Source organism: Triticum urartu, chromosome 5A (assembly GCF_056163025.1).
Source record: "Triticum urartu cultivar PI428250 chromosome 5A, HENAU_Tu73, whole genome shotgun sequence".
Lineage (NCBI taxonomy): Eukaryota > Viridiplantae > Streptophyta > Magnoliopsida > Poales > Poaceae > Triticum > Triticum urartu.
Genome location: NC_141877.1, coordinates 494,374,489 through 494,396,886, shown reverse-complemented (window position 1 = coordinate 494,396,886; position 22,398 = coordinate 494,374,489). Strand labels below are relative to the sequence as shown.

Below are 22,398 nucleotides of genomic sequence, written 5' to 3'. Positions count from 1 at the left end.
TATCCTAGAGGATCACCTAGTGGATTAGGTATCTCAAAGGAAATAAATGACTCGATACTTTCAACACCGACCTCACCTTTGTCTCATTTACGCCAGACGAGTATATTCCTGTGTGGCAAGCCTCGTTTTTTGGAACTCGGCGGTATACAACACTGCAGCAAACATGTTGAAGTTCAGTTAGCTAGAACACCAACCGAAAGAAACATAACAACATAGAATAAAAAGAAACTGTGCATTTGATTTAAACTAAACAGAACATAGTACCAGCCTTAATTGGGCCAAAAGCTCGCCCAGACTTTCTCTAATTTAAGCTTCATATGATAGATCCCAACAACAATATCCACCCAATCAGAAGGCCTCTGCCCTGGCTCCAATGCATCCTTAATCTCATGCCATTTTGGGTCAAGTAAAAGTGGTAAATATTTCTAGTGCACCATGCACCCATCACAAAACAAACCCATCCTCGAAGTAACGACAACCACCGTTCTAACATCCAACCATCAAAGTGGGATCATCACTTAATGCAAAACACATATTGGGGCCATGGGGATCAAAATCAACTCCATTGATTCATACTTAATCTCAAGTTGTTTCTGAAATAGAATAAATAGGTTCTCCTAAACACCCTTGGTAATAAACACCTTGCAATTGGTGTGACAGAGTGGAAAACACCCTTAAATCATAACATGCCTCTTATATCATTTTCGAGATGGATTTCCCCCCTAATGTATCTGTGAAAGTGAGCATCATATGTGCAATGAGAAGAGCTGGAGTTGCAATTGAGGAAAATAAAACAATTTTTGTGGCACCACAAAAATGCAGTGATCTGACCTCTCCGACATCGAATGCAGGTGTGCGGCACTCATCAAATGTTTGATTTACTCCATAACGGCCCCTTGCCTCCTCCACGGTGCTCGGCAGAGGGAGCAAATATGGCACTGCAGATTTTCAAGTTACCATGGCCATGAGAAAGAGACATACATATGTGGTTGAATAATACAAAATAACAAACAACATTGCCATTGGGACCGAGCCGACGTACTGCTGCTACTCCTCACCATGATACGCACAAGGCAGTCAACCCTGGCATGCACGCTAATAAAAGGAAAATAAATAGTAACATCATTGCCCCCCATTTATAAGTTGCTTCCTCTAAATTCCTATCTATCAGCTGACAATAACCTGAAAGAATACCAGGCACATGAACCTTACATGTAAGCACAAAACATGAGCATGCAACAATTTTCTAAGATAAAGGGTGAAACCAGATGTGCACCAATTACCAGGTCATTTAAGTTAAAATAACCATTAGCCAAACAATGAAGTTTACTATTTCGAAACCATTTAACTTTAGACATTTCTACCTTTCAACTGGAAAATACCACATCTGTGTATGCAGTTGCATGGCACTAACAAAACTTCCAGTACTATAAGAAAAGATCTGGCTATTTTAATTACCTCCATGGTTATTGAACAAGAGCAAGATTGACTTGATTTGCACACAAGCACTTACAGCTGCGCAGGGGAATGAGAGGAGAGGAGAGGAGGGCACACCTCAGTCGGGTCCTTGTCAGGAGCGGTGGTCGGAGAAGCTGCAGGAGGCCGAGGCACCGGATCGACGACCAGCAATCCGCCGGCCATAGGTGGGTATCGCCATCATAATAAATAAATCCACAACCCAAATGAACCAACAAAGTGCAACTTACTCTTTACCGGATTAAATTAAGAACCAACAACAAACAATAAAAGATCAAGAACAACTTATATGCAGTGAAGATATGAGAGAAGAAACCTTTACATAAGATGGCTATAAACACTGGAGTATAAATAAGCAACACCTTTAAATACAAATAAAAAGGGTTCATGGTTCATTGCATAGTGGGCTCAGATTAACCTTTCCTCGATCATATAACCTGCCCCCGTCATCTCTTATCACCAGCTCAATCTGTTTATACAGTAGAGCTGCCCTGGTTATCACTCAACAAGAATGACCATCCAAGGACAACAACAAGCATCATAGGATCAAAAAGGATTCTAGAGACAAGAGGGAGGATCCAACTTGATACCCACAGGTGCCTCGATTGCTCAAAGGCACACTACTTTCAGCCAAGGTAATCATCATCGCCCATTTTGTTGCCATTGGAATTTTATCCGACGGCTCACAATGATCTGGTAAATATCCGACGCCTCGCGTGAGCCGAGCCCGAGATCCGACGCCCGAAAACACATCAGGAAAATGATCGGACGGCCAAAATGCTCTAATCGTTGAGAACGCTCAGGTTTTGATCCGTCTCATGTTTCTGGAAGAAAGGATTCAGGGTTCATTGCATAGTGGGCTCAGATTCGCCTTTCCTCGATCATATAACCTACCCACGTCATCTCTTATCACCAGATCAATCTGTTTATACAGTGGAGCTGCCCTAGTTATCACTCAACAAGAATGACCATCCAAGGACAACAACAAGTATCACAAGATCAAAAAGGATTCTAGAGGCAAGAGGGAGGATCCAACTTGATACCCACAGGTGCCTCGACTGCTCAAAGGCACACTTATTTTAGCCACGATTAATCATCACCGCCCTAGCACGAACGCCACTGATCAATCTAGCAAATCCAGGAGCATAGGTATAGGACGAGGGCATCCACATGTAAACCAGAGCATCAAATGAGCTCCTATGATAGCAACTAAACATGAAAAGCAGCCTGCAAACACTAAGATAGCATGGATCCACAACTATAGAGCTCAAGTAGGAACCGATGCATGAGTAGGGTATAGAGCATCAACCAGACGAGCACCACATCAATATTGCCACGTCCATGTCCCATACAGTAGACGAAGCAGAGGAGCATATGGAAGATGGAGCTCACCGAGGGAGGTTATAGCCGAGACAGTACTCAGTGCGCGCCGGGGTTGCGCGTGAACGCCATTCAACCGGCGAGGAACCGCGTCGGAGTTGCGCCTTGCACCGTCCCGCCGACGAGCATGAACGCATCAAACAACCAAGTGACTCTGTGCACGAAATACATGTCACACAATATAAACAATCAGATATGCCATCACAATAGGCGAATAAACATCTAGTAAAAACAGAACAATGTAAGATCCACACTCACCTAAGATGAGCCAGGGCATGCCTATATGTGCTCCATTCAAATGCTTGACGCTACACAGATCAAGATGGAAAGAAACAAATCAGGTAGAAATCAACTCACCCACATCAACAATATAAGAAACAAACAAAAGATATTTCCCCCCGATAACACGAACCTGCAGCCACATCACAAAAAGCCTCCTGGAAGTTGAATTTGGCATCGACCTGGACTGCGAGCTATGCGAAGGGCTGCTCGGAGATCACGTCTCCTCGGCGACATATACCATCTTAGGGAGTCTAAACACCTCTCTCCAGGTCATAGCTGACACCACTACAAACAAAAGGGAAAGGTTTCGATGAGTACAAGTAAAGGAAGAAAAGGCCAACAACAATTAAGTAAGTGAATAGTTGCCATACTTTGAGGATACTCTTATCAGAAAAAATGAAGCTAAATATGTAAATAAAAGTTTCAGACCTATCGTCTGTGCAATTATCAGAGTTGTTATTTTTAGTAAGCACAGTATCATTGGTCTCAAATTTGCATATCTGCTTTTGCAGCTGTATCGACCACAAAACAACGAGCCAAAAATTTACCATTAAAGACATTCCACATCACACGCCCATAAATCATGAATCGCACAAAAGAACAAAAAATATGGGAGGGAGGTGGTATACCTGAATTGGAAAGGTTTCCGGCAAGGAATTACAACTCTGTACAACGATAGCTACACCATTGGGATAGCCGTGCTGCACACAAAATAGGCTCATGTCACAGAATTGAGCGCCATGGAGAGGAGAGGTGGAAAGTAGTACGACAATGAGAGAAAACCTACAACAATCGACGAGTGAGCATAGGCCTAAAATTCATCTAGTTGCATTCTGCAAGACCTAGGTTGTTATTTGAAACTCATAAAGTGATAGGCCTAACAAATAGATGATCTATGAAGAGCAAGAGCGTGTAGAAAGCATCTGATCTATACATATAGAAAAAGCACCTACAAACCGGAGCCATGTCAAATTTTAAACTTGTTCAGAATAAGAATTCATGTGCCTAACAAAAAGATGCCATCCCATAGCAAAGCTTTTCTCTTCTCTCTGTTACCTTGAGTAGCTGCATTAGCTTATCATATAATTATTTCTACTATATGAAGAGAAGCACTATTTTAATAGATATGTTTGACAGAATTGGCTTCTTTCAACTCAAGACATAAAATAGACAAGCCTCCCAATATGGGGACTGGTATTTCCTAGCTGCAAGTATTTAGAACCATTGACAGAACTGCTAGTCTATTTAGTCACAGAAATCAGCACATATGTAAACAACATATCTAGATTTAGGAACACTACAAACACACGAAGCATAGAGCAATAATATCTAATAATCTGTAAATCATACTTGCTATGGTGTTATCTTTAAGAGATGCATGTGATCTGATTGAGAAAAACACCTTGTGTGGCCATTCTGCTTGTGTGACCACCCCTGCTCCTCACTAATGCAAACATCAATTAAACCATAATTGCAATTCAATATTTGGAAACTCAGATCATCACACCCTTCCCTTGGTTATTGTTGAATCATAGGAGCACATTAGAAAGAAACAATAAATAAAACAAGCAAAGGAACAAAATAACCAACATTCCATGCACAAAGGTGAAAGGACCAACAATCATAGGCCCTACAAAGATCCAGACAAGGAACAAAAGGCATATATCTAGGCTCCACTAAAAACAAGCAGTGAAGGAAGGAAACGGCAAACATCCAATGCACAAAGACAAAAATACTTTTGGCCTTTAACAAAAAGGACATGATCTACAAGCAGAACAGAGCGAGGCAAAAAATGCATACTGCCATACAATCCTACACCTAGGTCTGGAAAGAAGAGGAGGCAAAGGAGGAGAAGAGGGGTTGACTCGCAGATCCATGAACAAAGATGGACGAGGCTGCTAATAGATGATGTGCACGCACAAATCGAAGGAGTCACCGACCAGGGGATTGATCAGAAGGTCATGAACCGTGGACCAATCTGGATGAAAAAAAGATGAAAAAAATAAAGATTACAGCAGCCAATAACCAAAACGGAACAAAATAGTGACATACCTATGGATCGACGAGTGCAACAGAGGTGGAGCACCATGGTGCGATGTGCTTGCGGCCCGAGCTACAACGCAGTCGCGGCGCCGAGTGGCAGTGGCAGCCTGTGCTCGGAAAGCAGAGCAACAGACGAGGACTGAGGAGGAGGGGCACCCCTGGCACGAGCAAGGGACCGTGCTGCTCGGGTCGAGCACTGGCACATCTCTACAGCTCGAGGCCGGTGAAGGGAAGTGCGAGAGGAGATGGGGCGGCGATGGCATGAGAGAGGCAGCAGGGAAACGAGCGCAGGAGAGGAGGGGCTAGGAGATCGAGCATGGGATCGAGTGGACGGCAGGAATCCATCGCCGCCACGGACGCCATCGCCGGCGCCGCTGATCCGCCGCCCTCCTCCATGGCCGCTGTCGCCGTCGCCGTGGTTGGTGGGAGCCGCCTAGGCGTGCGGGGCCACGCGGTGGCGTGTTGGGGAAGGAAGAACGCGGGCGCCGGAGCCGTCGCCGCCGTCGCCGGATGAGGAGCGAGCGAGGGAGGAGGGAGGCGGCTGTGTGGGAGGGAGGGAGGCGGCTGCAGGAGCGAGCGAGGGAAGAGGCGGCTAGGTCTCCGTCAAATGAGCGGCCCCCTTTTATACCCCCACCACGCGAAATGACCGAAATGCCCTGGTGGGGGCATGGTATTTACATTTTGTTGCCATTACTATTCATTCCAGCAGTGATTGTCTCAGATCCAACGGCCCAGCTTCCTTCAGATGTCGATCCAACGGACGAAAACGCATCAAGGGAAATGATCCAACGGCCGAGAGTCACTGATCTCTAAGGAGCCATGTAGAGACCTTCTTCTCTTATTTCTGGATACGGGCTATAGATTGGCTCTTTTTTGAAAGGTGGTTCTCTTCTCGTCATAGATCGATCTATTGACTAGCTAGCTCGCTAGAGATCCGCCGATCGAGGAGGTAGAATATGGCGAGTTTTCATGTCGCCGACGCGTCGGAATACCTGGCTATCACCGGCTGCGGTATCGACAACGTGAAGCTCGCGAAGAAGGCATGGGTGTTCGTCGGGCAGCAATGCAAGAAGTTCTGCATCTTGCCAGTCAACTACGAGTTCGAGGTGCACGCCATGAGCGCTGAGAAGCTGCCCTTCATCCTCCCCGCCGTCTTCACCATCAGCCCTAAGATCAGCGCCACCGGCAACGAGGTGGCGGACAAGAGGGACCTCGACGAGCAGCTCCTACTCTACGCCAAGCTCATCGCCCCGCTGCATCACAACACCAGCCACGTCCATGACCTCGTCAAGGGGGTCATCGAGGGCGAGACCCGCGTGCTCGCCGCCGAGCTCACCATGGAGGAGATCTTCAAGGGGACCAAGACCTTCAAGGAGAAGGTCTTCGACATGGTGCAGCTGGAGCTCAAGCAGTTCGGGCTCTTCATCTACAACGCCAACGTGAAGCAGCTGGTGGACGTGCCGGGGGCACGAGTACTTCTCCTACCTCGGCCAGAGGACGCAGCAGGATGCCACGAACCAGGCCAAGGTGGACGTGGCGGAGGCTCGGATGAAGGGAGAGGTAGGCGCCAAGGAGAGGGAGGGGCTGACCCGGTAGAACGCCGCCAAGGTGGACGCCGAGACCGAGGTGCTGTCGGTGCGGCAGATGGGTTAGGGGCAAAAGGAGGAGGCCAAGGTGAAGGCCGAGGTGCAGGTGTTCGAGAACGCAAGGGAGGCGGACATCGCGGCGGCCAAGGCTGAGCTCGCCATGAAGAAGGCCGGGTGGGACAAGCAGGCCAAGGTGGCCGAGGTTGAGGTGGCCAAGGCCGTGGCCATCCGTGAGGCCGAGCTCCAGATGGAGGTCGAGATTAAGAACGCCATGCGCCAGACTGAGAAGCTCAAGGCCGAACAGCTCAGCAAGGCCACCGTGCAGTACGACACACAGGTACATTCAGGGCCGGTCCTGAGATTTTGGGGGCCCGGGGCGAAAGTAAAATTTGAGGCCCCTTAATATAAACATCATAGCAATGATAAATAACGATTCTAAAAAAAGAAATGATAAATAATATATGCATCTACAAAATGTTATCAATAATTACTTAAATGCATCCAAAAGCCAATATGTATATAAAATAACTTATACAATTTACCTACAAATTTTCTTGTAAAATTCTTCGATGCAAAGCCACTTATGATTGTGTCGATGTCAATCTCATTCATCGATTTCTTCTCGATACATAATTTGTTCATCAATAATTTCAAGTTGGAAAGCATCCTTTTAGCTGATGCAACAATCACCGATACAGTACGTAAATCTGAATAAATCTTTAAACACCATGAGTTTTTTAAATCTTTTCTGCAAAGAAGTGATCAATTAAAACAAAAAAAAATATTTAACATGAAAATCCTTCCAACTTCTAGAATTCCTTCTTGGCTACCGAAAATTGTAGTATCAAACTATTTCTTCCTCTAGCATGAAGTTTTACTGAAAATTGTAGGAAAATTATAGTATAATATACCTTGGATTGATTAGATCGGAGTCAGTGGCTGGACGCTCGGCGACGATGCGATGGCGTTTTCTGGTGGCAGGCGCTCGGCGATGTGCGTGCTGCGTCGTCGCTGCGTTCAGCACCGGGAGACCGGTCTGCCCTGCGCGACCTGGGATCTGGAGTTTTGAAACCATGGAACAGAGAATAGGAAATTAGGGATGAACTGATGTCGCACGATCGTTTTCTTTTGCTGAAGAAGAGTGTCTCGTAATAATAATAACGGCACGACGTGATTTACGTGCGTACTTGCTCTTTTTTCCGTCCTGATCGTACGCTGATTGAAGCGATTTACATGCGTACGCTGCTGCCTGCCGTCCCTTTCTATTTGGATCTGGCTACTTCTTTTCCCACGTGAAGCTATCGCTTATGGGCTGCTTTACATTCACCTAATTACCTGGGAGGGGGCCCCTCGATCCTGGGGGCCCGGGGCGGCCGCCCCTGCTGCCCCCCCTCAGGGCCGGCCCTGGGTACATTATCCATATTCCATAGTTCCATACCATACATGTGCTCAAATATTCTCATATATATTGTCGTGCATGCATGTATTGTAGGTTCAAGATTCAAACGCGCTGTTGTACAGCAGGCAGAAGGCAGCTGAGGCGGCGCTGTTCGAGCAGATGAGAACGGCGGAGGCGCGCAAGGCGCAGGCCGACGCCAAGTTCTTCGAGCAGAAGATGGCCGAGGACGCCAAGCTCTACGCCAAGCAGAAGGAGGCGGAGTCGGTGGCTCTGGTTGGCAAGGCCAAGACAGAGTACGTGGCGTCCATGCTCCAGGCGCTCGGCGGCAACTACCACGCTCTCAGAGACTACCTCATGATCGACTCCGGCATGTACACGGAGATGGCTCGCATCAACGCCGGAGCAGTCAACGGCATGCAACCCAAGATCAGCATCTGGAGTAACGGTGGTGACGCAGGCGGAGAGGCTGCCGCCGGCAGCGCGCTGCAGCAGGTGGCCGGGGTCTACAAGATGCTCCCGCCGCTTCTGTCAACAGTGCACGAGCAGACAGGAATGTCGCCGCCGGCGTGGATGTGTACGCTGCCCAAGGACGGTGCTGCCAACTAAGCGTCGGTGTAGTGCGCACTCGTCGTGTCGTATATATACCTTGTTAGAATCGGGTTAGCTGTTCGTCAGAAGGTTTTGGTTCCTCGTCGTCGCAATTTAGGTGTTTTTTTAGGGGACATATTAGGTGTTAATGTGGCTACCGTTTGCTACTTCTTAGTTGTCCAATACAATTATTTGAAACATCTTGATTGAAAAATTAAGCTTAAATATTAGAGAAGTAATTTAAATTCTTATTTCGAAGTTGATGATCCTCGGCATCATCTTATTTTGAAAAAAAAAAACTTCTAAGCTTATCGAGACGTACATGTTTTTTTTGGAAAAACTTTTGATCTAATTCATCATCTGTCAAGGTAGTACAAAAACACTGGAAATAAAAATTACATGCAAATCCATAGACCACTTATCGAGACTATCATTGCTCCTCCCTCACTGCAGCTGAGTAAGTAGACAGTCGGGAAGTCGTCATGCTAAGACCCAATAGAACTAGCGGAGCAGAACAATCTGAAGACACAAGAACATAGACAGACGGAGACCGGATCCAAGTGGAGCCATCAAAGTCAAACGCCGACCGAATTCCGTGAGATCCGTTGGAGACACATCTCCACACACCCTCCGACGGCTCTAGACGCACCACCATAATGGAGGCTAGGCGGGGAGAACCTTATTCAAACTTCAGATAGCCGCTGCCGTCTTATTTTCCTGAGTAGGACACAAACCCTAAAAGAAACCTAAAAACACCTGAAAACGGAGCAGGAGCCCTCCCGCCGACAAAGGTCGAGATCCACCACACCTCCATGGCCTATGAAGCCGATCCGCGGCGGCGCCGACGGGAGGCGCAAAACCCCGATCTACTCTATTTGAAAGTACTATTTAGTACATAATCAAGCACTTAATCGGAAAAAAATAATTAGAAGATTTCCATCTTCAACAATTTCACGAAGTATGTGTGAATTTCAAGTTCTAATTCATATACCGACCAGAAGGCGTACTTTTGGTCTATGGAGACATATGCATCTTATAGGGGAAAATAATTTAATAATTCAATAAATAGTCAAAAAAATCTGAAAATATTTTTAAAATCAAACTTGATCTTACATTGTAGTTGTGAGAAAATTTTCACAAAAGGAAAATCCTCCTTTGACTTCTTTTCAAAAAAGACAAAATTTTGATCAAAATAGTGTGAATAGTGACCTATAATAGCAAATAAGTTTTGTCTTTTTCACTGTGAAGTCAACGTTGATTTCTATTTCGTGGAAATTTACATATTAGTGCAAAAGTAGGTCAAGTTTATTCTAAAAAAATTCTGAACTATTTTGACTTTCTGATTAATTATTAAAAAAATCCCATATAAGGTGTATATACAACCAGGAAGCGAAGTGTATTTCCCTTGTGTGGCCACGTAGTTACACCTCTTAGCCAGACCATCCATTCTTGCATTAAAATTCATGTTTACAAACTTTTTTTGTATCCACATAAGTATTCATAAAAGCACTTTTGCTTAAATTTACATTGATGTGGTCGGTGCCTCGGTAAATATTTTGGGATGCTGGTTGTTAGCTACTCCCTCCGTCACAAATTAGTTGTCTCAAATGTGTCTAGATATAGATGTATCTAGAAATGTCTTATTGTTAGATACATATGTATCTAGACAAATACTTCCTTCGTTCCAAAATAGATGACCCAACTTTGTATTAAAACAAAGTTGGGTCATCTATTTTAGAACGGAGGAAATATAAGACAATTAATTTGGGACCGATGTAATACTAGCCAGGACTAGTAGCACGCTATCAGCTGTGATGTAAAAAAAAGCTCTCTATCAACTGGCCTATCATTAATTAGGTTAACATGATTATGTTTTTTTGCGAGGAAGCTTAACAGGACTTAGCTAGACCTAGTCATGAGCAGAGGGGTTTTAGAACTGAATGGGCATAACCGCGGGCAGTCGGGACTCGGGAAAGGGAGAAGCTGCCTCCCTGCATCTGATTTAGTTGTAGGAAGAAATTGCATCAGGGCACAGTCGTCTAACTGCAGAGAATCGATGACCAAACCAAAACAAAAAATAGGAGAAATGGGGGCGTTGCGAGAATCGAACTCGCGACCTCTCGCACCCAAAGCGAGAATCATACCACTAGACCAAACGCCCATGTTGATTTGCATGTAATTAATCGCCCACTTATTCTAACTACTACTTCACTTGCTCCTGATTACGGGTAGTTTACAACTACTTGGACGATTTATATATTTCTCTCAAACGAAGTAGATCGACTTCTCGACCAGTCTTTCAGAACTCTCTCCCCGTCCAGTCCTTTAAATTCCACGGCGGCAGCGGCAATATCGCCCTCCTTTTTAGATTATATCGAGCATGTGCCGAAACATATCTTCACAATATTTATAATTTATTTATAACCTTTTTTTTGTATGCTGCTATATATTTATACCTACTTTTCTTAAGGGAACTTGATGCTGTTTTATTACCTAGGCGGCCTCCGCCGCAATAATGTCACGAATACCGAGTGGGGGAATAAAATACCAAGTCTTACATAACTTATTCATGTCACGAATACAGAGTAGGGGAGTAAAAAACCAAGTCTTACATAACTTATTCTGGCAGCCTTCCCTAGCTAGAATGTGCGCCGCGTGATTCGCATTGCGCCGAGCTCCCGTCCCAGTGGTGTGTCTTCGACGGATTTGTCCTTTGTGGATTTGTTCGGATTTAATCATAATTCATCTATGTTTATGTGTCTTTAGGGTTTTCTTAATCTACGCTTCTCTTCAACGGTGGCGGTTGCTATTTTGGTGCACTAGTCCTATGGGGTTTTAGCATGACGACTTTCCGATTGTCTACTATAACAAGTTTTTTCCTGGCTTCGGCGAAGGAGGGGCGGTGAAGGCAACGCGCATTCAGCTCACATCAGTGCTTTTAATCGTCGCTAGGTGGTCTACCGACCTGGTTGTAATTTTTATTATTTTCGATGTTTGTTGTAATGTTATGATTGAACATGAATACATCAAAAGTTTTCTTGTAAAATAATAATAATGATTGTCTTCTATTCATTCATTTTTTCTGACATGGAACACCATGCATTTCATTAGCTAGTGGTCACGATCAAATCGTCGGCCACATCACCCATTACAACAGAGGGAAAACCAGTAAGCCAAACATGTTGACTGCTTGGTTCTAGCCTAACACCACGACCCGCAAGTAGGTTTGCTGGCACATTACACTCACGTGGTTCGGTGGTTGAAAGACAACCTTGAACTCTACAAAGCTCATACGGAGTAGAAACTTTATCTCCCGGAACAGGGTTCCCAACTTTGCTCGATCAGCAGTGGCGGAGACAGGGGGTGCTAGCCAGGGCCCGGGCCCATGCCAACATGCAAATATTTCCACTAGGACACTAAGTATTTCTACTAAAACAGTGTATTTTCTTTGTATTCCGTTGGTCTAGCCCTTCCCAAGCAAGTTTAGCAGCTTTTGGCCCTGTCCATTCAGATTTCCTGGCTCCGCCACTGTCGATCAACGTTAGACAATCCTGCCTTCTAATTGATCTTCGTGAGATGTGCGCTTGCATCATTGGTTGTGCATGGCCTCCACTAGCGGCTGGAGCAAGCATGAAGTCATGGACTGCTGGGGAATCACTGACTCGTCATCTTCAATCGATTTCTTTCTAGAGTTGAGAAAGAAGATGCGTAGACAACATAATTCTGTTGAGGTTTGCATTAGTTTGTGCTATTTGTTTGCAGAAAAATTGCACACGCTGTTCATTAGTTGGATGATGTTTGCATCTGGTATTTGTTGCAAGTTCTAGAAACCAATATATCATGCTTGGTGTTTTTCTTGTGTGTCCGTGTCCATCAGAACAGGCATGGTGGGATGGCGATGCTCCATGTGGTTAGTTTTTTCATTTATTTGTGGGTGTCTTTTCTGGTGTGTTTGCAACTCGGCGTGAAGTCTACATTTATGCATGTAGTTACTTTGATCCAAATATTGACAAAGGATGTGTCCGTGCCCGTGAGAGATTGTCTTGATATTGGGCGGGCGCCATGTCCTCTTGCACGGACCCAATTCATTGACATGTGTGCGCTTAAGATCTTGAGATTGACAATATTTAGATGTGTTGTGATCAGCTTATACGTGGTTCGTTGATGAGGATGGAAAGGAAAATAAGTGGCAACATGACTGGAGGTTTATTAGGTTAGGGGCATATGCCCCTCCCCCCTACGCATCGCCCGCGTCTGGCGACACGGGGAAACCCTCGCCGCCTCTAGGAGCTTCCTCCTGTCTCAGCCCCAGCCGCATCACCACGGCGAAGCCAGGCCGTGCCCCGGGATGGCGGCGGCGGGGCGATTTCGTTTTCCCCACCACCCCTTTCCTTACACCGGACCCCCGCATCGCCACCGCCTGCCCGCAACGCCGCCACCAGAGGGCCGACCGGTGTGGCCGCGCTGCGCCTGAAGATGGTTGCGGCGGGGCAGACTCCCCCACCCCACCACCTCGCATTGGAGTCCCCTTAAGGTACACCACATGACATGAACACGCAAAGCTCGTATCTTTTCATTGATAGATAGAAGGAGAATGAGTACAATAGAAGGTACACCACATGACATGAACGCGAGGAGGCATGCGCATGGTGCCCGGAGCAGAGAGAAGGGTGCTCAACTCGAACAGGGAGAAACACACGGCTAAACCCACCTAGCCTAAAACTAGAGGAGCAGACCGAATGAGCAGGACGTCGAACATCTTCAATTCCAACACCGGGGACTCCGCGAGCAAGCAAGATAGCGCCTTCAAGAAGGGGAACGACGTTGTGACGCAGCCGCCATCCGACCCGAAAAGCCGGACCTAGGTTTTTCCTGATGCTCGAAAAGGGGCTCGGAGAAAGGCCATGGCAACGCCTCTAGGAAGGGAAACGACATCGGTGGGTATCGTCGATGCCAGCATCGAGCATGGATTTCCCCTGGTCTGAGCAATCCCATAGCCACCAAATTAGGATATGAAGATGAGGGGGTCAACCTGTCGGTCGACCGCTACCTCAAAACGGGGTGCGGCTGCACCTGCCATCGACAAAAACGCGAGCTTTGCAACCGACATGACATATAGGTGGATGGGGTTGGAGAGGCGGCGGGGCAGACAATTGACACAGATGGTAGGGTGGCGACCGGCGCCGTCGGAAATCTGGAGCCGGAAGGGAATGTGACTCCATGTTGTTGGAGGCCTAGCCACCAGGACGTCGCGGAACCGAAGTTGCTGGAAGGGACGCAGTAACCGGTCAGCCGGGGCCGAAACCATGCCAGTGGGGACACCATCAGACCATGGACACTCGAGAACGCAAGTCCATGGATGCCGGGACCGGAGCCGTGCCGACAAAAGAACCACCGTGAAACTTCAGCCACCAGCCAAAGGATGTCGTGACCACACAAATGCAGGTCATTGTCACAGCTCAGAGGAGGCGCCGTCAGGGACAGAGGGTGGCCTGCATCGAGGCAGGACCGAACCCTGGCCTACCCGACCACCTCCCCCAAGTGCCTCGCCCGCCCCAATTAGCAGCAGCCACAATGAAATCTTTTGTAACGACCTTCTTCACGGTATCAATCACTGCTCCAAGAAATTCTCCAAAGCCTCCCATAAAGATGTTGCAATTAGACTAGAGCAATGATGTTGTCACTCTTTCATCCTCACGAACATTGTCAGTAATGGTTTTTGAAAGCGTCTTGAGTCGCCCATATAAAAAGATGAGAAGCCTTGATCGATGAACGTATTTGGGCCGGGGATGTTCCCCTAGAAGCACAGGTCGTCGAGTCACTATATTTTCATCATGTGGTCCATGAAAGATTTCAGCGGCTTAAGTGTGCGCACGCGCTCACGCGCATACTTGTGGGCCGCGACCCATCAGTTTGATCGCTGGCTTGTTTCAAGAAAAATGAGAAAAAAAAACATGCATTGATCATTGACCATAAAAACCTTGTCCACGAAGAACGTTGATAGCTAAGACTGTTGACTTAATCGCGAACTAAAAAAATCAGGAATTTTGAGAAAAGTTCATGAGTTTGAAAAAAAATGTTCATGAAAATTTAAAAAAGTCATGCTTTTGAAGAAACTAAATGAATTTGACTAACTTTCATAGAATTCAAACAAATTTTTGCAAATTCTAAAAATCTTTGTGAATTTTAGAAAGTTCACGAATTTGAAAAATAGTTCATGAACTAAAAAAGTTCATGAATTCAGAAAAGTTAACAAACTTGCAAAAAAGTTCAGGCATACGAAGACATTTTAGGAAATTTGGGAAAAAGTTCACAAATTTGAAAATTTTAGCAAACTTGAAAAACATGTTCACTAATACAATTTTTTTCATGAAATTTGAAAAAAGTGCAAAATTTGAGAAAGTTTATGAAATCTTGGTGACAAAATATGGGGAAATTTTATGAATTTGAAAAGTCGATAATGTTAACATATGCAAGAATTTGGAATTTTTCACCATTTTTAGAAAAGAAGGAAACCAAAAAAACCTTGTGAAAACCAAACAAAAGCAAGTAAAAATAGCATGAAACAAGAAAAAGGAAATAGTTGAAAAGCTTCCAAAAACTTCCCAAAACCGGAGCAGAACTCCCACTGAGTGCGTTTAAAAATAGGCCAACCCATAGAAACAGGCACGTAGGCACCACATACGAATAACACATTAAGTGGCGTAAAAAGGCGCTAAATAGCAGAGCTACAAACTAAAGTTACCCCTTACTGGCCTCATAAGGATGCAGCGCACCAAGTAGTGCGTCCAGCCACCGCCATGTGTCGCATGACGGGAGCGCCCTTTAAATTTTAATTTATATTTTTTAGTACATCCAAGCTCATTTGAGCCCAAGCTAAGAAACTCCACGTCCGTCTATAGGCACGTGCTGGGCTCTCCACTTTCGTTGTCTAGCTAGCATGGTTGTTCACCTGGTCAAATCCTATTTAGCGGTGACTCCTTGGAAAGGTCACTAGCCATCCTCTCAAGCAATAACAAGTGGCGCACATGATAAACATTAAGAAATGTTTTCAGTGATTGCAAAGTTTCATCTTGAAATCACAATCATGGAAGTCATGGCAAGAAAAAATAAAATTGATGCTTCGAAGATTAATATTTTACAGTACTGATTTATCTCTTTTGGAACAACTTTTACAAATGTGATATGATGATGAAAATTTGCAAGCACTTATTTCTTAATGTTTGCTACAAAACAAATTCAGATTTTTTTTCCAATTTACTATTCATGCCAAGAGCATATGAGCTTGAGCTCAGATTAACACTTTCACCTATATGCCCAGTTCTAAAGAAAAAGAAGAATAAAGCCCGAAACAGTTGTGAGGGCTATATCCGCGGAAAACCCTATTCGCTCCTCGCAGCAGCAAAATTGCTAGCGCTTCACATATTGATACCCTGGCAGTGCCGGCCCATTTATAATATTTTCATTTTCCTTCGCCTGTTCTGTTTTCCCTGTTTCTTTTTGCTTTTTTCTCCTTTTCTCCTTTTTTAATTTTTAATTTTTATTTCCTTTTTTTATCCTTTTGTATTATGTTGTTTTATATTAAAAACATGTTTACATTTTTTGAAACATAATCGTAAATTTCAAAAATTGCTTGCATTTTTCATACATTATGCAAAATTGAAAATATGTTCTGTTTTCAATTTTTGGTTCACAAATTTCAAAAAAATGGTTTTTAAATAAATTCAGTAATTTAGAAAAAAATTGCATTTTTTAAAATTGTTCAGAAGTTCAAAAATTGCTCCAGCTTTCAAAATTGTCCAAAATTGACATGTTTCAAAAAAAGAAACAACAACAAAAAAGCAAAAGCAAACAAATAGAGAAAAACACAGAAAAACAAAAACCACATATAGTATTCCCAAAACCGGTTTTAGAACTTTCCGCACGGTTTTGGGAAGACTATATGCCGTTTTTGTTTTTCTGTGTTTTTCTCTATTTGTTCACTTTTGTTTGCTTTTGCTTTTTTTTGTTGTTGTTTCTTTTTTTTGAAACATGTCAATTTTTTCCGGATACACGTTGAACATTTGTTGCATATAGGTTAGCACTTTTCAGATACACGTCAAACATTTTTCAAATACACCTTAAATATTTTATCAAAATATACATTGTACATTTGTAAAATGCACATTGAACTTCTTTTATACATAATGAACATTGTTCTGAATTTTGATGAACACGGTTGTAGAACGTACAAAACATTCCTCAGGTGCTTCATGAACATTTATTAAAATGGCACAATTTTCTTTTATATGTTATGTATATTTCTTATGAATTAAACAGACACATTTTTAAATGTTATGGACATTTTTTAAGTGCCACGAATGTATTTATTAAATGTGTGAACATTTTTAAACGGTTGTATATTGTTTTGAAATTGTATAATCTTAAAAAAAATGTGTGAACACTTTCTTTTACATCTCATCAACATTTTTAGAAAATGTTATGAGCATGTGTTTTAAACTTGTGATTATATTTCCAAATGGCACGAACAGTATGCTGAATTTGTTTGAGCATTTTATTAAATTGTATGTACAAATTAAGTTTCACGAACATTTTTAATGTATGGTAACCATTTTCCAAAATTGAAGTAAATTATGTGTGGGTGGGTGGGTGTAATGTAAAAAAACAAAATTAAAATGTTCCTGAAAAACCAAATGGAAAAAGGTGCAAAACTAAGGAGCGAACAAAGTTCTCTATATTCTCTCATGAGGTGAGGCGTACATCTGTCTCGCAAGAAGCGAGACATAGACGCACTCAATACTTGCGACTTGAGCAACTGCAAGAGAAACAAAAAAGTAGAGCATGAATCTTAGCCTCCCCCTCCCCCTCGCGTCGCCTCCCCTTGGGCGAGGCCAGGGGTCCCTCAACCCTAGCACCGCAGGCCTCCCTCTCCCCCTCCTTCTGCCGCCACTGCCGTCGGCGTGGGCCGCGGTAGCGACGGACCCGGTGCCGAAGGCACCTGGGCGGGTGGATGCGGCGCGATCTCATCTGAGGCGGTAGGGGCGGCCCCTCTTGTGAGATCCGAAGGCGGCGGCTGGGGCGGCGATCCAATGCCGTGCGGCGGTGGTCGGAGCGCCATAAGCCGGCGGAGCGGCGGCCCTGTGGATGGCGGTGGTGGTAGCACCCCATCCGGCAGGGTGGCTGATCTATGCGGAGATGGTGACGGCGGCGACTGCGGATCCAACGCCCCTATCGGATCCGCCGCGGGGTGGCCTTCCGTCGACCGGCGGCGCGGGGAGGGACCGGTGAGGAGATGACGAATCTCTGCCGGATTACCGACGACGGCGTTCGTCTTCGTGGCGTGGCTCCGTTCGGTTCCAGCCAACCGCGCGATCGGGACGACGTGGCTTCCGGTGATAATCGCGCCTGACTGCGGTCATGGTGGACGATGGCGGCGTCTCGGATATCATTCCCTTCTCGAGGCATCGTCATTGCAGGTCACGTCAACCTGATCGGGAGGTTCCGGGGGAAACCCTAAATCTGGGTCTATCGGATCGGACGATGGTGACGTTTTCGATGTCGTTCTCCCTCCTGGGGGCATCGTTTTGGAGTAAGAGTTGGCTGGAGGGGCCAAGAGGAGGAGCGGTGTGGCATCTGACACGTCGATAACGGCGGGTCTCAGCGGCATGGAGCAGCGGGGTCTCACCGGTGGGCGTGTGATGTTGGATGAGCGCGGGATGGTGACGTTTGTCTGGCGTTGTGGTGGCGTCGACGGCAGATAGACCGGGCAAGGTTGATGCAGCAGTACATCACTAAAGATGGATTGGTGGCAGGTGGCTGATACGTCTCAAACGTATCTATATTTTTTGATTGCTCCATGCTATATTATGTATTGTTTTGGACTATATTGGGCTTTATTTTCCACTTTTATACTATTTTTGGGACTAACCTATTAACCGGAGGCCCATCCCAAAATTGCTGTTTTTTGCCTATTTCAGTGTTTCGAAGAAACGGAATATCAAACGGAGTCCAAACGGAATGAAACCTTCGGGAACGTGATTTTCTCACCGAACGTGATCCAGGAGATTTGGACCCTACGCCAAGGCATCAGAGAGGCGGTCACGAAGGTGGGGGGCGCGCCCCTGCCTCGTGGGCCCCTCGGAGCTCCACCGACGTACTCCTTCCTCCTATATATACCTACGTACCCCCAAATGATCAGAAGATGATCCAAAAACCTAATTCCACCTCCGCAACTTTCTGTATCCACGAGATCCCATCTTGGGGCCTGTTCCGGAGCTCCGCCGGAGAGGGCCGTCATCACGGAGGGCTTCTACATCATCATAGCCCCTCCGATGAAGTGTGAGTAGTTTACCTCAAACCTTCGGATCTATAGTTAGTAGCTAGATGGCTTCTTCTCTCTTTTTGGATCTCAATACAAAGTTCTCCCCCTCTCTTGCGGAGATCTATTCGATGTAATCTTCTTTTTGCGGTGTGTTTGCTGAGACCGATGAATTGTGGATTTATGATCAAGTCTATCTATGAATAATATTTGAATCTTCTCTGAATTCTTTTATGTATGATTGGTTATCTTTGCAAGTCTCTTCGAATTATCCGTTTGGTTTGGCCAACTAGATTGGTAGTTCTTGCCATGGGAGAAGTGCTTAGCTTTGGGTTCGATCTTACGGTGTTCTTTCCTAGTGACAGAAGGGGCAGCAAGGCACGTATTGTATCGTTGCCATCGAGGATAACAAGATGGATTTATTTCATATTGCATGAATTTGTCTCTCTACATCATGTCATCTTGCTTAAGGCGTTACTCTGTTTTTAACTTAATACTCTAGATGCATGCTGGATAGCGGTCGACGAGTGGAGTAATAATAGTAGATGCAGAATCGTTTCGGTTTACTTGTCACGGACGTGATGCCTATATACATGATCATGCCTAGATATTCTCATAACTATGCTCAATTCTGTCAATTGCTCAACAGTAATTTGTTCACCCACCTTAGAATACTCATGCTCTTGAGAGAAGCCACTAGTGAAACCTATGGCCCCCGGGTCTATTCTCATCATATTAATCTCCATCACTTTAATCTTGCTTTGCTTTTACTTTTTACTTTGCATCTTTATACCAAAAATATCAAAAATATTATATTTATCAGATCTCACTCTCGTAAGTGACCGTGAAGGGATTGACATTCCCTAATCGCGTTGGTTGCGAGTAGCTATCGTTTTGTGCAGGTACGAGGGACTTGAGCGTGGCCTCCTACTGGATTGATACCTTGGTTCTCAAAAACTGAGGGAAATACTTACGCTACTCTGCTGCATCATCCCTTCCTCTTCGGGGAAAACCAATGCAAGCTCAAGACGTAGCAGTGGCTCCGGCGGCCTCATACCCGACAGACATCCTGGTTAAGGAGTGCGCCGGACTGGTGGGTGCCCCATACCCGACAAGCGTCCTGGTTGGGACCTCAGGTCTTAGGGCATCTCCAGCCGTTCAGCCCCCAAGGGCACGAAAAAACGCCTCTTGGGGGCGAGCCGGCGTTTTTTTTGGCGTGGGGGCGAGCACGTTCCCAGCCGCCGCCACCAGGTCGCCCCCAGACGCCCCCACAGTTCTTTCAAATTTCAACAAACACGGCCAAATTTCGGTGAAATTTAGGCGTGTTTTACACGAATAAAAGGGACGAAAAAAACCTAAACTACGGCCGATGCTTCTCCTCCTTGACACGGCCGCTGCTCGACCCCTCACCCCGGCGCGCTGCTTCACTCGAGCGACGGGTCGTTGCCGCCCTTGACGTGCGCAAGGACGCCGCTGAGCGTGCGGCCAGGGACGCCCCACCACAGGCGGCGCCCCTCGCTGTTGTTGCGGCCGCGCGACATCGACGCGTTGTTGGTGGAGACGAGCCGCTCCTCCTGCCGGCGTTCGAAGTACGCCGCCCACGCCGCATGGTTGTCGGCGGCGTACTCCGGGAGCGCCCGCTCCGCGGCCGTCAGGGGCGCCCGCGCACGCTCGATCTCAGCCTGGAAATAGGGCGTCTCGGGGACGGGCAGAGGGGGGACAGGGACCCCGCCGACGCTGAGCCTCCACCGCGACGGAGCGCGTACGTCGGGCGGCGCGGGGTAGTTGGCCTCGTGGAGGAGGTAGGCCTCCCGCTCATGCAGCGAGCGGCAGCCGAAACCGTTGGTTGCCGCCGCGTCGCCGAGGTATCTCGCGCTCATGGTTGCCGGGGGGAGAGAGAGGGGCTCGAACGGCGAAGAGAGGGGAGGAAGTGCGGCGGCGAGGAGGGGGAGGATTGCCGATGGATGGGTGCCTCACCGGCGCGGCCAGGGGCGCCTTTTATAGTGGCTCGGGGGAGGCCGCGCGCGAACGCATGGCGGAAGGCGGGGCGGCGTCGCCGCACTTCGCCGCCCATGAATCAATGGCAGGCTGACCGACGGCCTTGGCATTGATTCCCCGCGGGAAAACCGAGACGATGAGGACGACCAGCCTTCGTCTCGCTGACGCGCCGGTCCCGCCACTCTTTCGCGCCAAAACGTTCGCGCCGGCACCCCCGGGCGCCCCCCAGCGCGCCGGGTTTGGGTTGGGTGCGTCGGCGCCAATTTCGGCCCAATCCGGCGAAAAACAGCCTCGTGGGGGCGCGACTGGGCCGATATTTCGGCGCCGGCGCTAAAAAAGGGCCTTGAGGGCCTGTTGGGGGCGCGGCTGGAGATGCTCTTAGATGTTAGGTTTGGCGGCAAGGTCTGTTTGGCATTAGGCTCATATTTTCAGCGCCCCTTCATCAACTGGATAAGAGTAGCGACCGATGTTGCTTAGACGGTGACTTTAGTCTTACTGTTGTATGATTTTTTAAGATCTTATTTGAATAATTAATAAAATGGCCACATACATCATCCAGATACAAAAGTCGGGAGTCATCTTCCTTTTCTAAAAAATAAATAAATAAAAGAGCATGACTCTTAGAGACAAATGGCTTTGACTGAGACGTCTCAATGAGACTTAGTAAAACAGTTATACAATCTATCGTAACAACTTACAACGAGGAAAGGGAATAGAAAGAAGATATGAAAGAATCATTATATCTGCAAAAAAAATGAGAAAATTATATCTACAATTAGTATGACGCGAATGGCCTATGGATTCACTAAATCATCTTGGTGTGTCTACAAAACCTTGCAAGCCCATCAACTGATCCAAGATGTCTGTCCGTGAGAGTAGCTAGTGCCCCGCGCCCCTGCGGCTGGGCCCGGCCGGCAGCCTCGCCATGAGCATCTCCACCGACACCACCGCCGCCGGGTAGACCGTCAAGTGCACCGCGCCGTCTCCGCTCCTCTCCGCCGGTGCCGGCCGCGCCGCGCCGACAAGGCTGGTGCCGGCGATCAGAACGACGACGACCACGAGCACGGGGAGAGCCAGGCGCCGGACCGACGATGCCATCACAGAGCTCCGGAGAACTGAAGCTGGTGTTGGTGTAGCTTTGCCGCTGAACCTCAGATGAGAACGTACGCGGGGAGAGAGGCGAGGCCTGCGACTTTGCAGCGCTGGTTGTGATTTTGGCTTTGTTGGTTGGTTCAGTTCGCGCCGAGTGTGTGCGAGCGTGTATTTATAGAGGCGGTGGTGCCGGGGTTGGGGTCGGTGAGACGGTGAGCACGACGCGTTTGCTGAAC

The 22,398-nt window shown here is 46.6% G+C and overlaps 1 protein-coding gene, 1 non-coding gene and 1 pseudogene across 2 annotated transcripts; 1 reads left to right on the top strand and 2 right to left on the bottom strand.

Annotated features, from left to right (window-relative positions):
- Positions 1-6,137: 6,137 nt before the first annotated feature.
- Positions 6,138-8,903, top strand: LOC125556384 (flotillin-like protein 2; annotated as a pseudogene).
- Positions 8,904-10,843: 1,940 nt separating this feature from the next.
- TRNAP-UGG (transfer RNA proline (anticodon UGG)) lies at positions 10,844-10,915 on the bottom strand. The gene has a single exon. It is a non-coding gene; the product is annotated as a tRNA-Pro (tRNA).
- A 10,790-nt stretch (positions 10,916-21,705) lies between these two features.
- LOC147972220 (uncharacterized) lies at positions 21,706-22,303 on the bottom strand. The gene has a single exon (XM_087522994.1). The coding sequence runs from the start codon at positions 22,166-22,168 to the stop codon at positions 21,950-21,952; it is 219 nt and encodes a 72-aa protein (XP_087379120.1). The 5' UTR covers positions 22,169-22,303; the 3' UTR covers positions 21,706-21,949.
- Positions 22,304-22,398: the final 95 nt, after the last annotated feature.